General features: G+C 38.3%; 2 protein-coding genes across 2 annotated transcripts; one reads left to right on the forward strand and one right to left on the reverse strand.

Moving 5' to 3' along the window:
* Positions 1–1,406: 1,406 nt before the first annotated feature.
* LOC107596942 (pyroglutamyl-peptidase 1-like) lies at positions 1,407–5,363 on the reverse strand. The gene is made up of 5 exons (XM_016287809.1): positions 5,324–5,363; positions 5,098–5,150; positions 4,569–4,685; positions 4,163–4,389; positions 1,407–3,991 (listed from the first exon to the last, which is right to left on the reverse strand). The coding sequence occupies exons 1-5, from the start codon at positions 5,355–5,357 to the stop codon at positions 3,799–3,801; spliced, it is 624 nt and encodes a 207-aa protein (XP_016143295.1). The 5' UTR covers positions 5,358–5,363; the 3' UTR covers positions 1,407–3,798.
* A 470-nt stretch (positions 5,364–5,833) lies between these two features.
* LOC107596944 (synemin-like) lies at positions 5,834–15,871 on the forward strand. Its single transcript, XM_016287811.1, has 4 exons — positions 5,834–6,801; positions 8,253–8,377; positions 10,399–10,469; positions 13,489–15,871. The coding sequence occupies exons 1-4, from the start codon at positions 6,004–6,006 to the stop codon at positions 15,681–15,683; spliced, it is 3,189 nt and encodes a 1,062-aa protein (XP_016143297.1). The 5' UTR covers positions 5,834–6,003; the 3' UTR covers positions 15,684–15,871.
* Positions 15,872–17,873: the final 2,002 nt, after the last annotated feature.

The raw sequence follows: 17,873 nt of genomic DNA on the forward strand, positions 1-17,873 counted from the left end.
GGGCTTCATCTGTTTCGACATCTGTTTTGTGAGATGACTGAGGCATTGTACACAGCAGGTTTTTTTTTTAGACTAGTCATTAGTCTCTCTGTACAATTCATATGATTCTAAGAAGGGTCTTACAGTTCTATGTTAGACCACAATATCATTTACACACATCATTGGTTTGAGTCACTTTTGATAACTTTTTTACAGTTCTGATGTTCACCTCTTTGTCTATACAGAAAAAAGCTGCTATTTTTTTCTTTTGTGGGTGTTATATATATATATATATATATATATATATATGTAAAAGAAAGTGTGTGTGTGTGTGTAAAAGAAATCCTTCAGGTTTAATATTTTATGATATCTCCACTACAGTCCATTTTCTTATGCTTTATATTCTTCTTGCAAAGAAAAAAAAAAAACATTAAAAAAAATTTCAATTTTTTTTTTCTCTCCCTAAGAGGTTGTCTGCATTGCCACATGTCCATTGCCTTGTGTTTTCTAACTGTATTATTATTATTATTAGTTACTACAAACTCTTTAGCTCTGCATGTGAACTTTAGGCACCCTTGATACAGTTGTCTACCATTGCACCTGCTCATGTGGTGCAGCTCAATCTCAGGCTAATGTTATGGTTTTGTTCTCCAGACATTCGCATCATAGTTGATTCCTCCTCTGCTTTTTTAGGTTCCCGGCCTCTCCTTACAGTGTAGTAAACCGTACAGTATATCAGTGTCTGTACTCATGCCTCCTGCCAGGCATCGTCATAGAAGGTTTCATTGACGTTTCTTTACCCTCATAGACAATTTTTTAGAACCCATCCATGTAACTGAATAGCAACTTACAGGGCTAACTGGGTTGTCTTAATTTGTATCGCATACCCCAACCAGCCTGTAATGCCTCCAAACAAAATACGTTCATAATTTCTGCTTTAGTGTCATGCACAACCCACGTCAACTTTATAAATCCATGCAATGAGCACTAACCTTCCTGATGAAATACGCCATCTGTAACCAAACAAATAAGAACGGGTTCAAATTCAGAAAAGTGATCGGTTTGCTCAAATAATGCTAAATAAAACTGTAGGTTTCCCTGGCTAGTTGGCTTTAAAAAGTTTCATTTTGAAGGATTTCTCCATGTGCATTTGGGAACGTTACCCAGGACTTATTTATCCTGTCTTAGAAGGTTATTTCCCCCCTTTGAAGGGGTATTTATTTATTTTCTTTCTTTTTTTTTTTGGTGATACCAGTTGAAATCACTGTACAAATGCCCTTAAGATTTAGTATAAAGTCTGAATTCTACATGCATGATGTCATGACTGGGGGACTTTTTTCTTTTTTCATTTCCTTCAGCATCTATCTACCTCATTCTCTTTTATTTTAAATGTGTAAGTGATGAAATGATAAAAATACATCCCACTCTTTTTCTGTGGAGGACACATTATCATCCTCTGTCTTGTCTCTGATTTAAAAAAAAAAACCTCTTTAAGCACCACAAAGCACAAGCTCCCAGGAATGGAGAGAGAGGAAGTCATGGTGTGAGCTTACATGCCTATGGGATTCCTAATGCCGTGTCTCTTGCATCCCTTATCACATGCCCAGCAACACAAAAATCCCACTGCTTTCAATCAAGCTGCAGTACTTTTTAAATAATCATATTAAAATGCCTAATTCACCTGATGGCTTCAACATGATGGACCACAGATAAAATGTAGTTGCTATCAGTGTTTTTCCTCTGTATTTATTATTCTTTTTCAGTGATCTCTCCTTATTCACCATCTAATAGATGAAACTGTTCGTAAAGGTTTAGGAGAGCAAGTCAAGAATACAAATGCTGGCAAATCAAAACAGTTGCAGCAAGAAAAGTCACATGAAGTGTAATTCATGTAATTAACATTACATCACAGTTACGTCAACAAGAAAAACTGTACATTATTTTTTCCCCATTAAATTTCATTAGCTTACATGATCTTATTCAGTAACTCATCTGCAGCATCGACAGAGATCATGGCACTGGGCATCCTGTTTCCCAGCATGCCCTTCTCAGACACAGTGCTTCTGCACAAAAATGTTGTGTCTCCTACTTTTTTCAGTAGCCTATAATTGAAGGTGACTTTAATGCACACTGATAACTTCACCTAGTTTATAAATACCACTGGGTTTTTTTTTTTACAATCAGATCTTTTTTTTTTACCTTTTGGCCAAAGCATCTAACAGTTGAATGCATAATGTGGATTTTGTAACACTTTCTTACAACAAACCAGTGGATTTTTTCCCCTTCTCATAAACCTACCTGGAAAAAACATTCCAGTTGATTTGTTTGGTAAGATGCACTCTACGTGTCTAGTGAGTATATAGAAAGGGCCAATTGTTGTCACCGTGTTCATCGACATCATTCTCTAGAGAGAGAAAGGGCTGTCGTTTTGCCTCTCTTTTCTACTGCTGCTGACAACATGCTGCTTTACAGAGACTACAAATAGTCTTTCCAATAGCACTGGGTAGGCGGTGGATCTCAGAACATGCTTTCTCTCTCTAAATAACCATTAAAAAAACACAATGGGTCAGACAATTCAAATGCAAAGTGGATTCCGAGAAAGTCACGGTCTTACTGCCCCTGGTCCTTCTGTTTCATGGCACTTAAAAATGTTCTTTGACTTTAATATTTTGGATCTTTTGAACTCCAGGGGTTGGAAACAAGGGCGCTTGGAGGAAAAGACCTGGTCGCGTTGCTGAGAGGCACATTGTTTGAAAAGAATATTATTCTGTGTGGTACAACAAGATGATCGAAATAACCATTCTGTAAAAGCCCTTGTGCTTGTATTGTTGCGTATGTATATGGGTGGGAGTGTATCACATGTAGATGTAGTGATTAAGATTTTGATGTGTTTATAATGGGAAAATAATAGATATCACTATTTATTTTTGTTTCTTTTTTTCTTTCTGTAATGAATATGGACAAAAGCATTGGCCTGTTGCAAAGTGAATGTCAGTTTTCATTGAATGCTGCCACGGTTCCTTAGTTACCAGTAGGTTACAGATCTACAGAAATACACATATACACAGACACAAATAGGACAGCGATGTCCAGTAGATTACGGGTAGTCATGACACAGAGAGAATAGACTGACTAGACATGACTAGAATTTAAAATAAAAAGAGACAAGTTTACAGTAGAAATAGCTTATGTTGCAATGCAAGTTCTCTGCAAACCTGAAGGTAGATTGACTGAAAGATGTTTTTCCCTCAACTATCATAAAAACTATTAATACTTTATTCTATTTCTTAATAATGCAAAACCTCAGGTTTAGAAAAGATGCATGTATGCATTTTAATTGCAATAATGAGCTTGAGGTTTCACAGACATCATTTCCCAGGCACTGTTGTTTTTGCTTGGCATTCCGACAAATTTCAAAAGGGGCCTTGATCTACTGTACTGAAAAGAGTTTAATAACACTTTTTATTTTCCTTTCACAAAAAAAGAAACAAAAAATGAGGAAAAATAAAAATCTCTGTGTCCCTGCATTGCTTTGTAGAAACTGATGGTGAAACGGCTTGGCTGGTACTCTCGGCTTCTTGTAAGTTATGTATCTAAGACCTCCTGTTTTTCAGTTTTCTCCTCACCACCAGTTGAGATGGTAGACTTTTTACATGCCATTGGCTTAATGTATATCTGAAGAATTTTCATGTATTTTCTTTTTTTCTTAAATTTTGAATTAAAAAATGAATTGAGTCTGAAGGCCTGTGTCGAGCGTCACTTATTGCATTTCCGCTATGTAATCGGTGATAGGATTATGTTTTGTGGAGGATGTTTTCTTTATTGTTTTCTACCTGTCCTGAGGTTGTGTGCAGGGCGGTCCAGCTGGCATAACACAGCCTGGATGACGGTCTGGAGTTGTGGTACCAGTCTCTCTGGGCTTGCCAGGCTGCCTGAGGCTGGCACATGGATCAGCGCAGCCTTTCCCTGCCCACGGTACAGCGAATAGTAGTATACAAAATCACACAGGTACCTGCAAGTTGTAAACTTACTGTTAGTGTATACATGCCATTTCAACATTTGTTAACTCAACAACAGTATTCACAAATAAAAGTAGCACACTTAATACTTTGTTGAATTAATTGTACAAGACTTTAACACAATTATCCTTTATAGACAATATTTTCGATGTTAGTCTCATTACCTCCCAGCGTCCCTAGAGTAGATGACATCAAGCCCCATACTTTTTAAATGCTTGCTAAGGGACCTCATGTCTATGATGGAGTCCAGTCGTTCTGGTCCTCCCTCAATGCAGCAGTGACGATCAGGGCACAGACCACTCACATCCCTATCTTTGAAGCAGTGGTTCTTCCCTGTTTGCTCCAGTGTGATGCCTTTGGCTCCTGGAGCTATGCCCAAATGGATAACAACCTGCCCATCACAAAGAGAAAAGGTCTCTATCACTCTTTTTGTATCAAAATACCTTCAGTGTTAAGACACATAATCTCAGAATATTTAACAAAGCATCTTGTAATCTCTCCTCTGTGATGAAGTGTTCCTCCTCGGCAGCTGGTCTGTGTGTATATATTAGTTTACCTGTTTAAAGTTACCTTTGGAGTCATCGTCTGCCAGATGTCATCAATGACTTGTTGGGATTTTGCATAACTGACAGGAATCTCCTTAATATGGACCTCTATGCCCAATCCAAGTCCTGCCATCTTCAAACCCTGTTTAAACAACAAAGTGTGGCCATAGTGCGTCCATCTGACTGACGAGAAGTTATAATGACTTTACAGTAGCTGTATTGTAAGCACATTTATACGAGTTTGTACCATGTACATCAGTTTCAAATGTTATTTGTATTTTTACAGTAACCGCTCAACCTTTAAAATAGCATTCTGTTAAAACGTGAGATACAAAAAGAAAACACAAAATGCACAATTAGATAGTTAAAAATTGTGCCTTTTGTTTTCGTTTAAGAAATAACAAAAATACGTGATTGGAATTGGTTGTTTACTCCTATAATTTGGTCAGATTGTCCAAACACACTTTAGAATTCAATAATAATTTATTTTAAAATGGTCTCTAGACACGACCAACACCTGCTGCTTATCAAAAATGGCTTTGGTGTAGGCCTACCTTAGCTGCCTCCCAACTTGGATTCACAACATATTGTCGGAAAGGACCAAAACCTAGTAAAACAGATCAATAAATTATCCACGTGTGGTGTGACATAAAGTAACACGATTAAGGCGACGGTTTTTTTTAAATATATATATATATAAACTGCACAGGTGCACAGCGAAACCATTGCAACTGCAACGCAACTTTCGCTCGACGTACCAACCCAGAATAATCCACCTACCTGTTACAACTACAATTTCGCGAGAAGTGTCCATCGAGATGAGGCTGTATTATATTTAAACTCAACGGTTTACCGCCTTTTTATAACTGAAGATGAAAGTAACGCAATTCATACAACTGTAATATTATATATTTTAAATGTCCTGTATATGGCTGTTACCGAAAGTGACACTTTACGCAACTGAGGCTGTACAAGAGGGAGTGCATTGTCCATTTTTCTCCACATGGGAGAGCCATCTCATATCCTATCATAGAGCTAAAGACGCACTCCTTCAAACATCTCACTAGACGGGACGGAGTTTGTACAACCAACTATGGCTAAGGACTGATTCGTGAATATTAATTACAGCGTGCTGACGTTGTTAAGCAAACTTCCCGGGGCGTCCACTCACATAACCTAATTAATATTCAACTGCCTCGCGCATATTTGTTTCAGCAAATCACATAGCCCTATCGGGCGAACGTCGCGTTGCGTAATTAATATTCATAAGCTCAACCGTCACCATAGTAGGACTCGCTAACGGGACATGGGATCAGCTCAAATCCTCCGCACTTGTTCGACTCTGCCTCCGCCCTGCGCTTCTCACCGACGCAGACCACTGATGCCAACGAAATAACTGATCAACTTAGCACATTTAAGCGTAAACCAAAGCTATTAGATTCACACAATTACAAAGGAAAATGTTTCGAATGCGGGAACCGTTTGAGAGCGAGAAGCTCCAACTGCAGGAGCTCAACCAAAGACTCGGCCAGTACCTAATGCGCTCAAAACAGCTGGAACAAGAAAATACCAGCTTGATAAGCGAAATTAATTCAATCCGAACAAACAGGTCTGGAGAATGGGGAAACAAACACATGTCCGAGCTACGGGAAATGAGGAGACTGGTGGAGCGTTTATCTTTCGAGAAATGCAGAGCAGAGATGGAGCGACAGAAGCTGCGCAATGAACTTCAGACGCTTCAAGCGATGCGTTCAGAGGAGGCTTCGGTGAGCAAAGGCGTCGACACGGAGCTGAAAGGCTGCGAGAGGCACCTCCATAATGCGTTTAAGACCAACAGTGCTTTGGAAGATCGCCTCATTGAGCTTGAAAACGAATATAAGTTTTTGGAAGATGCCCATAGAAAGGAAATCGCCCACCTGAGGGACCAGGTGCACTCCCGAACTGTACGCGTCGTGACTCAAACGTATCACGCACCTCCAGCAGTTACGATGGAAGAGGTGCAGGAGTATGCGGCCAACTTCACTGAAAGCTGGCAGGGGACTTTGGACATGTACCGCCTGAAGGTAGAGGAAATCGAAGCGTCTATAAAAGCAGACCAAGCGAGGCTGGACGACATTCAGAGGGAAAAGAGGGAATATGCATCACAGTTCAAGAGGCTGCGTGACGAGATTGAGAAACAAACCAACGTGCAGTTGAACCTCGAGGAGCAGCTCATGAACATGCAAGAACATTTCAGAGCTGAAATCTGCAAGTATCAGGTGGGTATCAAAGCCAAACAGCTAAAAACCACATTGCCACAGATTTCCTGGCATCCTTTTTGGTGAAAACCGGGATTGCGTAAGGATGTAGAATGCTCCTCCAAAAAGAGCACCACACCCACTGTGCTCAGTACTGGTGACAGCAGCCAGGCATGGCACATCATATACACACTGGTGTCCCGTGACTTTTAAAAAAACATTAATGGCACAAATCCCATGTTTTTGTTGATACCTATTAGATTCCTAGATGAAATTAAACATTAAACGTTTTAAACATAAAATGTCCCGTAAACTGGCCCACCTTAGAGGTAAAAAATGATCAAATCAATTTTTTTTTTAAATATATTTTTCGAAAACATTTTCATAAATATGATGAAAATATAATATTGTAAAACTGTTGTTATATATAAAAAGTAACATGTCTGAAGGTTAATCTTTCTGACTTACTGACACTGAGCTTTTGTTGTTAGTTTCTTTTCTTTTTTTAAATATGTGATATGATAGGTCAGAATCGAGAAAACAGTCTTTGCCAAGGGGTCTTTGAGGATATATCACATCACACCACACAATTCTTAAAAGAGTCAAATAAAAGATTACAAAACACACACATAGTGGAAACTAAGCAGTCATAAAATTAAATGAACATTATCCCAACCCCTGTTCTTTCAATGGGCCTCTTAGGATCTTAAGTGAGGAGCACTTCCGCACTGCCAATATCCATGTTTATCATCTCTAGCTCAATGTGCTTTGGAAAAATTGAGCATTAATATTTTATCTCATGATTGCCTCTCTCCAGGGAGAGTGACAAATGAGCAGTTGCTGAAGCAAAGTGCAAGCATCAGTAAAGTGTTGTGCCACTGTGAGCTAAATTGAATGGGCTGCATGGAGGAACTATTACTGCAACTAGGCTATTGAGTGCCAAATATTTGGACTCCAAAACAATAACAGATGAACATTTACTGATACAATTATTCAAGTCTATCAAGTGTGGAGCCATTGGAGTGAAAGGAGAATATAAAGGAATTTAGCATATTGTGTATTTGATTTGTGAATTAGCTTTAAAGCAGATGACCCTTCGGTCATTAAAAACACCTGTCTCTTTATATAAATAATAAGGTTTCATCAGGGGGTGATGTTGGAAGAGCTTTCAAACAGGTGCATTACACAAAGAGTAGCCCCCAAATATATACTTTGGATCAATACGATGCAAGTGGACACCCTTCTGAAAGATAGTGATGGGATAAAAATAGGTTTCATAGTTTAAATGGTATACTACTACGTGCATTATTGAAAAGGCATAACTGAGTTTGAAAGATCAATTAAACTTAAATTTACCAATGGCTTTCTAATCACTTATGAGATTGCTTTAGAAGAAACACTAATCTTTTATCTTCAATTGAACTGTGTGTGGATAAAAGAGAAAATAGTCTAACTAACTTCTTGTCCTGCAGGCTATCATTGAAGAACTGGAGTATGAGCGCAGAATGCTGTCTAACACCATCTCAGAGAAGCTGAAGGACCATCAGGATCTCTTACAGGTCAAGATGGGCCTTGCACTGGAAGTGGCTGCATACAGGTAGAACTTCCACAAAATCAATTAAATGCTGCTTCTCCCTAAATGACCATGTAGTGCCTTCAAGGCTTGAATATAGTCCACATCAGCAGAATCATTTTTTCTTTTTCTTATAATTCAAACACGTTCATTGATTCCAGAGTTCTTCTACTATCCATCCAGTTTTGAAAGATCCCTCAAACTCATATTTGTTAAAGTACTGTCTATGATCTAATATAGCGTAGGGATGAATGACCTGTTTCTGTGCCCTTAAAATGAGTCTCCTCCCACATTCTCTTGGGGACATTAAATATTAATACCAAAATTACTTCTGCTTCATGGACTTTGGCTGGCATGACAGCTCTAAGGACTAGTGCAGGGGTCTTTGAAAGCTATTAAAATGTCTTTTGTTTATATTTCATTGTTAGGGGTTGTCCACGCAGAACTTTTTTTTTTTACATTCCACTGCGCTGATTTTCTGATGTATTTCTATCAAAACGTGCTAGATGGACATCTTTGACCACTGTGCTGTGAGTGATCTTGTGCAGCAACTCATGCATGACATGGAGCTTAAGTTAAAAGATCTTCCATTCCACTTCCCATGTCACACATTTTTAAATGCAAGAAAAGCATGAGTGAACGGCACCTTATTCTGCTATTCTGCTATTCTAAAAACATGTTGGGTGCCTAAAACGTTCTCCATGCACTAATGTGAATATACGCATTGGACTGTTGTCTGTTGACCTTCACAGGGAATACTGCCTGTAGTTCCTCAAAGTTTGCTTCCATTTGATTCTCCAACGTATTTTTCATGTAAAAGCATTGGCAAGGTAGGTTTAAAGCGCTCAAGGACCTGTTTAACCAATTAAACAAAATAGTGGAGATTAGAGTGTTAGTAGTGATCTTAACTGTGTTTCTGCTTAAGGAAAGGTCCATGGGCTTGGTAGGTTTTCTGGTTGCCCTCAGTGTTGTTCACATTTTGTGTGGTCATGGCAGAGCATGGAGGTAGTCAGAGAAATGTGTAGTGAAGTTTGACAGCCTTACACCCCCAACATGAGCCTCGTAGATGTATTTTTAGTCACTGCAGCAACAGAGCGACTAATGCCCCCCCCATTTGGCAAGTCTGCATACAGCCCTACCCATCTTTCCTTGTTAAGAGTGGTTAACTCCTCTGTTTTTATGATTTAATCACTCTACATTTAACATTGAAGCTGATTTATGATTTTCATTCTATTGTAAAGCTGTCTGATGCATTAGCTAATGCACATGAAAGATTAGCATGTGGAGTTATTAAATAAAGCCACACAACAATAGATTACAAATCTTGATTATACTATTTTTGTGTTGTCTTACCCGCTACTTATTTATGTAACCCCACTTCATAATGTGTAGCAGATCCACCATTGCATGTAGTATATGCATATGTAATATGTCATTTGTCAAACATCATTTATTCTTAGAGTCAAAAGTTAGGTTGGTCTCTTTTGCCAGAAGATGGTCTGTTTGTTGCAGTGTTTTGGATACTACTGAAACACAGAAGTGTCTTTCCAGTTGTCTGTTTAAAACTGAACATCGCGAGCCATAATGAAAACAGATAGGGTCCATTGTGGCAGTTATTTTTAGTTCGGTCTTTCAGAGGAATCACAGGGGACCTTCACAGGGAATACTGCCTGTAGTTCCTCAAAGTTTGCTTCCATTTGATTCTCCAACGTATTTTTCATGTAAAAGCATTGGCAAGGTAGGTTTAAAGCGCTCAAGGACCTGTTTAACCAATTAAACAAAATAGTGGAGATTAGAGTGTTAGTAGTGATCTTAACTGTGTTTCTGCTTAAGGAAAGGTCCATGGGCTTGGTAGGTTTTCTGGTTGCCCTCAGTGTTGTTCACATTTTGTGTGGTCATGGCAGAGCATGGAGGTAGTCAGCAGTCTCAAAAGAGGTGAAAAAGAAGTACTGAGGTTTTGTTCATGATACTGAATGTTCTGCTTACTGTAATTAGACTGACCTTAAAAATGCCTATTTAACCTTTGGAATTGTCATGTTCATTAGGGCACTCTTGGAAGAAGAAGGAAGACATGCTCAAACTTGGTCTACTCAGCATTCAAGAGAAAGAATAATAGGTATTTGCTTGTCATTCAGCATGAAATAATGATTTTAACAACACTGAAATTTTAATAAATCTGTGAATTACCATTATTTTAATTATTCCACAATTCAAACATTAAATAATTATGAATTTATTAAGGGTTTAACGATACACATATTCGTACTGAACCGTTCGGTACGAGGCTTTCGGTTCGGTACACATTACAAACGGAACAATTCGTTGGACTAATCCTATTACATCTGCAAAAATAAAAGAGCTTAAAGTCTGTGAAATATAATGTTCTCAGTGCCACTGTGCTCAACAAGGCAGCCCAAACGTATGTAACAGGCAATGTGATGTCTGCCCTCCCACCCCCAAAGAAAAGCACGCTACTCCAAAAGGGTTGTGACGGTGAGGTAGTTCGTTAGAGTTTTCCCTGTTTTCCTCACTTTTATTCGCTTTTAAATAGCCTGTAAATGCCTGTGCGCATTTTATTTTTACTTTCGAATTAGCGGCAATTTGGCATCAATTGATTGAATTGACAACAACAAAACAGTACAACAAACTCACTTATATTAAACATAGAATGTTTAATTTATTTACAAAACACCTTCCAAAGTCTAAAATATGTTTAAAGCAGGCACTTTTGTATTTCATTTCGAAACAATCTTTCTCCAACTTCTTGTCTTTCTCACCTTACTCGTCAGCTCGACTCAATCCGACTCCTGCCACTGATCTGAGATGCGACTGTTGTTCGGCACACTGCTTTGTTCAAAGTAAAAGAAAAGATTATACTTTATGATGTTAATTTTAATAAATAAAAAAATTTAAAAATCAAGGAAATTTCTCCGGCACTTCTTTCTTTTTGCTGTATCGAAAATGTACCAAACCGTGGCACCGCTGTGTCGTATTGAACTGAACCGTGAGTTTTGTGAACCGTTACACCCCTAGAATTTATCATACATCAGTGTTTCCCCTGACATTATATTAGGGGGGCGGCCCGCCCCCGCCCCCCCTTGAAGGTCAAGTTCATTAATAAGAACATTATATTGTGTATTTGGTGTAATGCAATGTGTTTATGCGGTTTAAGGTTCAAAAGACACATTATTTTCCACATACTGTACATTATTGTTTCTCCTCTATGCCCCACCTTTCTGATTGGCCAGCTATCTACTGTGTTGTGATTGGCCGAATACCTCAAGCTTGTGACTGAAATGTTACGCCCCTTACCATACTGTGATGCCGTGTCCCGGCGCGATGAGTCAAAACCAATAAAACACATTACAAACGAGGCATTTGTTGCATCCAGTGGGGACATAATTACTGATTATAATGACTTATGCTGTCTTTTTACGCTTTGCGTTGCGTATCGCGCCACATAAACATAAAACCATGTCTGCATTTATGATCAAAGAAACGACAAACAACAAGCGCTACTCTACACTGCTCAAAACTCACGTTTGAATCATCAGTGGCAAATTCTTTAAATATGAAAACGTACTTACAGGCTGTGAGTCAGAACAGCCGGCATTGTAGGCTACTTTCCCAGGTTCAGGAAACAGTCCTCCATAAAATGCGCTGTACACATCTGAATATTTGGGTTGAACTGTTCTGGAACAGTGTTGTAAATACAACTTAACCACTGATTTCTAGTTGTGTCCTCTTTTGGAAGGCCAAACAAAGTAGTTTCGCTTTCACAATGAAACACAGCGTCTCTACAACATAGCGGCGGCGGCAGCAGCAACAATACTACAGCGAGAATCAAAGTTACACCGCCTTTGCGTGAACATTTGGGTGGTGTTATGCGAATCTTCCCACACAGTGACGTAGACATGTGGGGGCGTGTTTAAACGAGGCGTTTTAGGAGGGTGTGGTCGAGTCATAACTTTTATAAAGAATATCTCTTTGGGTTTGAGACTTTAGTCTTTGCAAATTTAGGGATATTATCTATTCACAAACAGCTTGTAACACTCCAAAGAGAAAGGAAAACTTGACATCGCATCATATGATCCCTTTAAATGGTCGCGTTTTCTGATTGTACTGTATATATACTGTACTCCGCCCCGATGAGCACACTCCCACTAGTATTTGTAAATATTAAGTCGCAAAAAACGACTATTTAAATATGAATTCTGCATGTCTCTGTGTTGATGAATGGCGCAGACGCACGGTTTTGTTTAATACTCGTACTGAACCGCACGTGACGCTTCCGGTGATATTAACGTCTGCCCGTCTCACTATTGAGGACATAAATACATGAAAAACATCTCCAGAACTGCTCTGAGAGTCACTTCATGAGCATTTGACCGTTTCATTTCAGTAAAACTATCCTCATATCATATACACACAGAAATGTAAAGGTATTCCTGGCAACCCGGCAAAATAAAAGTTCAGTTTAACTTGAAGACATTGCAGCAGAAATATATTAGCCTACTATTGTTCAGTAGAATGTACTTAATAGGCTACTACTACTACTAAAATTATTAAAACCTTATTTTTAAGGAATAATCATACAATATTTCTTCAATGCGTTAATTGTAATATTAAATCCCCTTTATTTTCCAAAAAATACAATTAGTTTAATTTTCAGTAATTAAAAGATAAATTAATGTTTTATGCCTTAAAATTGTAAATACACAACACAGAATTTCTGAGGGGGAAAAAATCACAAGGCTTTTGTAAGAATAAATGAAACTTGTTTTTATGCTTTCAAATAATTAGACATGTTAAAACACAGAATTTGGTAAAAAATAAAACATAAGGTTGGAAAAAATAAAACATTTTTGGGCCCTAAACATGTAATTTTTGTTAAACTTTTAATAAATTGATGTTAAACTGTTTTAAGTTTCATGATTTTAATTAATTAGACATGCTTTTTGATTAATACAATTTAATTTAACCATTAAAAAGGAGTCCAGAAAAATTAAAACGGGAAAAAAAAACAGAATCCCCCCTACCCCCAAAGCCGTAAACCTAGAGGAAACACTGTTAGAAAGTAAAATGTTTAGCATCCTAATTTTAATCTATCTACTGTCTGTTGTTTGTATCTGTAGATATAAAAATGCCGGCCCATCCTTACACTCCAAGAGTGTCCGTCAATTCGGCAAGTCGACCAGATATAAGAAAAAAAGCCTTTACAGATGTTAAATATATGGAACCAACTTCCAGCCTGAGAACCTCATCTACATCAAGTCAGTTTCATTCTTACGAACCCTCCAGGATCGTGCCTATCAGTGTATCAAATCGTGCCCAGCAAAGTCCGGCTTCAAGAAGGGACATGATTTCCTTCACCAAAGCAGTGCAGGCAGCTGCTTCCAGTACCCCAAAACCTGGAGTCTCTTCTGTTGAGATAAAAAGAGAGGAGACAGATCAGAGAATTATGAGAAAAGAGATTTCACAGCCCTCTTCAAAGGGCTCACTTGATCATACCCACTCTAGAATCAAAAGTGCACAGAGCTCTACTGCCTCAAAAATAGAGAAACCAAAGCCAGTGAAAGTGATATCACCTCCTGCGAGTTTGAGCAAGACCACCACTGAAGAAAAAAGCCAGAAAGATGTTGAACCAAAAGCAAAGGGAATGGATGCCAAACAAGATAAAGAAAAATCCAAGGTAACAATGGAAGAAGAAATAAGGGATGTGAAAGAATCAATAGCTAAAGATGAGAAAGAGTCTGAAAATGTAGGGCATAAGGTGTTTGTAGGTGAGGAAAAAGTTTTAGATGCAGTTTCTATGAAGGAAATCATTCAGCAGGTCATGAATCCAGCTGGTTTAGATACTAAGGTCAGCTCATCCCCTGACTCAAAAGTCACATATCATGTGGAGAAAACGGAGCAAGAGGATGGAACCACCAAGACTCAGATTTTCTTACAATCTAAAGTCGAGGAGGAAGTGGACCTGTCTGAAGATTCTGCCTTGGAGGAACTTCTCAGCATGGGAGTCAAGAAAGTCACCCTGGAGAACATCAAAGGAACACCAACAGGAACCATGATCGAGAACCTGCTGAGTCTTGGCCTGCAAGGTGAGAATTTGGAAAATAGGTTAGTGAATGTGGAAATAATCGAGGAACCGGTGGAGTCTGATGAGGAAGGTGAAATTGAAATAGAGGAGACTGTGGAGATTAAGTCTAAACAACCAAATATTGATCCCTCATCAATGTTCTTCCAAATTGAGGAGCTAGAGAGTAACCCTAAGACCATGAAACCCAATGAGAGTGGTTCTGCTGAAGCCTCACAATATGGAAACAGTGGCTCTGTACAGGTTCGTGAAGTTACCAGAGATGAAAGCTTACCCTACTTCTCGCATGGCCAAGACTCACAAGAGTACTTCGTCTCCACTCCTGAAGACAATATGTCAGAGTCTGAGGAGGGTGGGAGGTTTATGTCTTATAGCCATTATGGAGTCGTCGATGATCTGTCTGATGAAAGATATTACCAGGAAGACGACCCCAAACATCCCACTGCTGAAGGTCACAGTTACAGAGAATCACCTGAATACGAATACTCGTTTTTCAGCGACAATATCCAAGACTGCATAATTGAAGAGGAGGTGCATGTCTCTCCCACACTGCAACAGTCCATAGTGGGAATCCTGAGGAAGGACTCACTAGACCCTGAACAGCAGCTTAGAGGAGCATTAGAGCAAATCCAAGACACTGTATCTGGAGCCCTCAAGGAAGAGCTTGCCTTTTTTACGAAAGGTAGGGAGACTCCAGAAAATGTCTCTGTGGACATTAAAAAGGTAGAACAAGTTACAGACAATGGAACCATGACCATTGTGGCAGAGCTTAATGTTTCCCAGACATTGGAGGAGTCTGGGTTGCTGGAAGGAGAAGGAGATGATCTATCTGAAGAGCAGATAATGGCAGCACTAGGCTCATCCCACCCAAAGCTTCAGCAGGCTATCGGCGGAGGAGCTGGTGTAGGATACACCATGAAAATTTCCCAAGAGGAGTTTCAAATGGAGGGAATGCCTTGGATGACCGGCGACGAAGAGATCCAACAATGGAGCTCAACCGATGAGGCTGGCAAGACAGAAAAACACATCAAGCTGGGCCCTAGTGAGAAATCCTTCACTTTTCAGATGGACGTGAACAACAGCTCTTCTGCATCAGCAAGCGGAGGAGCTGTCGAAGTACAAAGAGGTGGCGGTGCTACGGAGTTCCCACAAACCCAGATGATTGACCCCCACTTGAAGGTCTGTCATGAGAAAAGAATCGCAACTGTTTATCTCGAAAGCCCTAAGGAGTGATATCATAATGAAATAACATTGAAATTACACAAAATATCATGTCAATCACATAATTAGTTATGAATTGGACAAATGAAATAAGGCATTGTAAACCATAATCCAAAATCCATGGTCCATCATGACTATGCACTACTGTTCAAAAGTTTGGGGTCAGGAACATTAAAATTATTCTGAAATGATGCATCAAATTGATCCAAAGTGACAGTAAAGACATTTATAATGGTTTCTGTTTTAAATAAATAGTTCTGAAGGATGATGTGACACTGAAGACCCGAGTAATAGCTGCTGAAAATTTAGCTTAGATTTTTTTATTCACAGGAATAAATTACATTTTAAAATATATTCAAAATATACTTAAACAGTAATTTGAAACTGAAAAAAATATTTCATATTATTGTTTTACTGTAATTTTAAACCAAATAAATACAGCTATGGTGAGCATAAATGACTTCTTTCAAAACCCCCAAACGTTTAAATAGCAGTGTATCTGACATTCAGTAGCTAAAGTGTTAACAAAGCTAAAGCTAACTATTTTAATACTGTTTTTGTTTGATCTTGAAGTATATTTTTGTATGAACTATCTGGACATTTTGTTTTACTTCATTTTCATATAGTGCAGCTTTATCTAAGCACAGAAAAAGTAAAATACATTGTTTTCTTTTCAACTCAAGTAGCAATCCTCTTAAAAATATACATTGTTGACACAATTTGTTCTACTTTCCACAGCGCTGCAAAAGCAAGATTGGCATGTTATAAAGGCCTTTTTATGATACATCATATTAAAGAATGAATAGATGGAGACATTTACAATAGTAAGCAGAAATTGTAGAGTAGTGCTCTCTTTAATTGACCATTTATTTGTGAGTTATTCAAAACTTTATTCATAGTATCACAGATATTTTCAGTAACACATTTGAATATTTTTGGTCACGCCCATAAAATCAGTTTATATAGTGGTCTACATTTGGCCGCAGTCACTGTATTGCTCTACTGAAGGCGAAATCACTAGACTGTCCTTCCTGTCTCCCAGAGATCTCTTAATCCTTAAATGACATTAGAGCAGCGAGGACTAATCTAGCTATCCTGCTCTTCCAGGACAACACATTTTTCATTGCTCTAGTACTGTACAGAGACAGTAGAAGAGGGAGGAGTGTGATCGTAGAAATCTCACATTTAAAATAAGTGCTAGGCAGCTTACACAGAAGAGTGTAAGTGCTTCCAGAATAGCTATTCGGTGCCATTAAGTCTGTGACACAACCTATTACGCAGAATGAGGATTCAGCTTCACTAAAGGGGTGTGTCTAATGAGAGTCTATTTTTAGGATTCATACTCTGCCATTGACACCTCCAGGTAAAATAGTGTAACAGCTTTAGTCTGAAGATTTAAAGTGTAAGTATGTGCTTTTTCCTCTATTTTCTATTATCTTGAACAGATATTCATGTTAACGTCATCAGATGCTGCAATGGTGACTGTCCTGTGCCTATTAACAGTAATGGGGATCAAAAAAGAGTGTAATCTAGAATGAGGAAGCATGTAACATCATTTCAATTTCATTTAGCGTTTCATATCTGTATTATCCAATATAATTATACTCAATATAATGTTAACACAGTGATCCCAGGAGTTTTAAACAAGTTTGGATACATTTGATTTAACTTTCTTAACCTTATAACACCTAAAAATTAATAACCAGTGGTGCTTAATCTCATTTATTTTGTGTGAGTTTTTTTACTCATTTTCATTGAAATGTTTTATTTGTCTTATGCTGGATATCATTTCGCAAAGTCACTTAAATTATATCCAGCATAAGACAAATAAAACACATTTCTGGTTTGTCCTTGTTGAAGGGCTATTTCAGCCTTAATGATTAGGCTGTGTTACATAAAAAAAGGCTAGGAAACACTGTGTTAACACATACATGATAAGTGATTAAGGATTAGTTCAAATTTGATATCATTATTAACCATTTATCTTAATCCCTTGAGATGGTGTTTCAGCACCTGCTGTTTTTTGTCTGAATCTATGCATAGGGTTCTATGACTCAACCAACACTGTGTGAAACCTAATTTTGTGCATCTACAGATTTACAATATGCTACTGCCATAGCAAACATTGGTGTGGGATTGCAGATTACAGATGTATTTTTGCTAAATGAAAATTAACAAAATGGATGTGGTGTGGTGTTGTAC

Source organism: Sinocyclocheilus grahami, unplaced genomic scaffold, assembly GCF_001515645.1.
Source record: "Sinocyclocheilus grahami isolate Dianchi unplaced genomic scaffold, SAMN03320097.WGS_v1.1 scaffold225.1, whole genome shotgun sequence".
Lineage (NCBI taxonomy): Eukaryota > Metazoa > Chordata > Actinopteri > Cypriniformes > Cyprinidae > Sinocyclocheilus > Sinocyclocheilus grahami.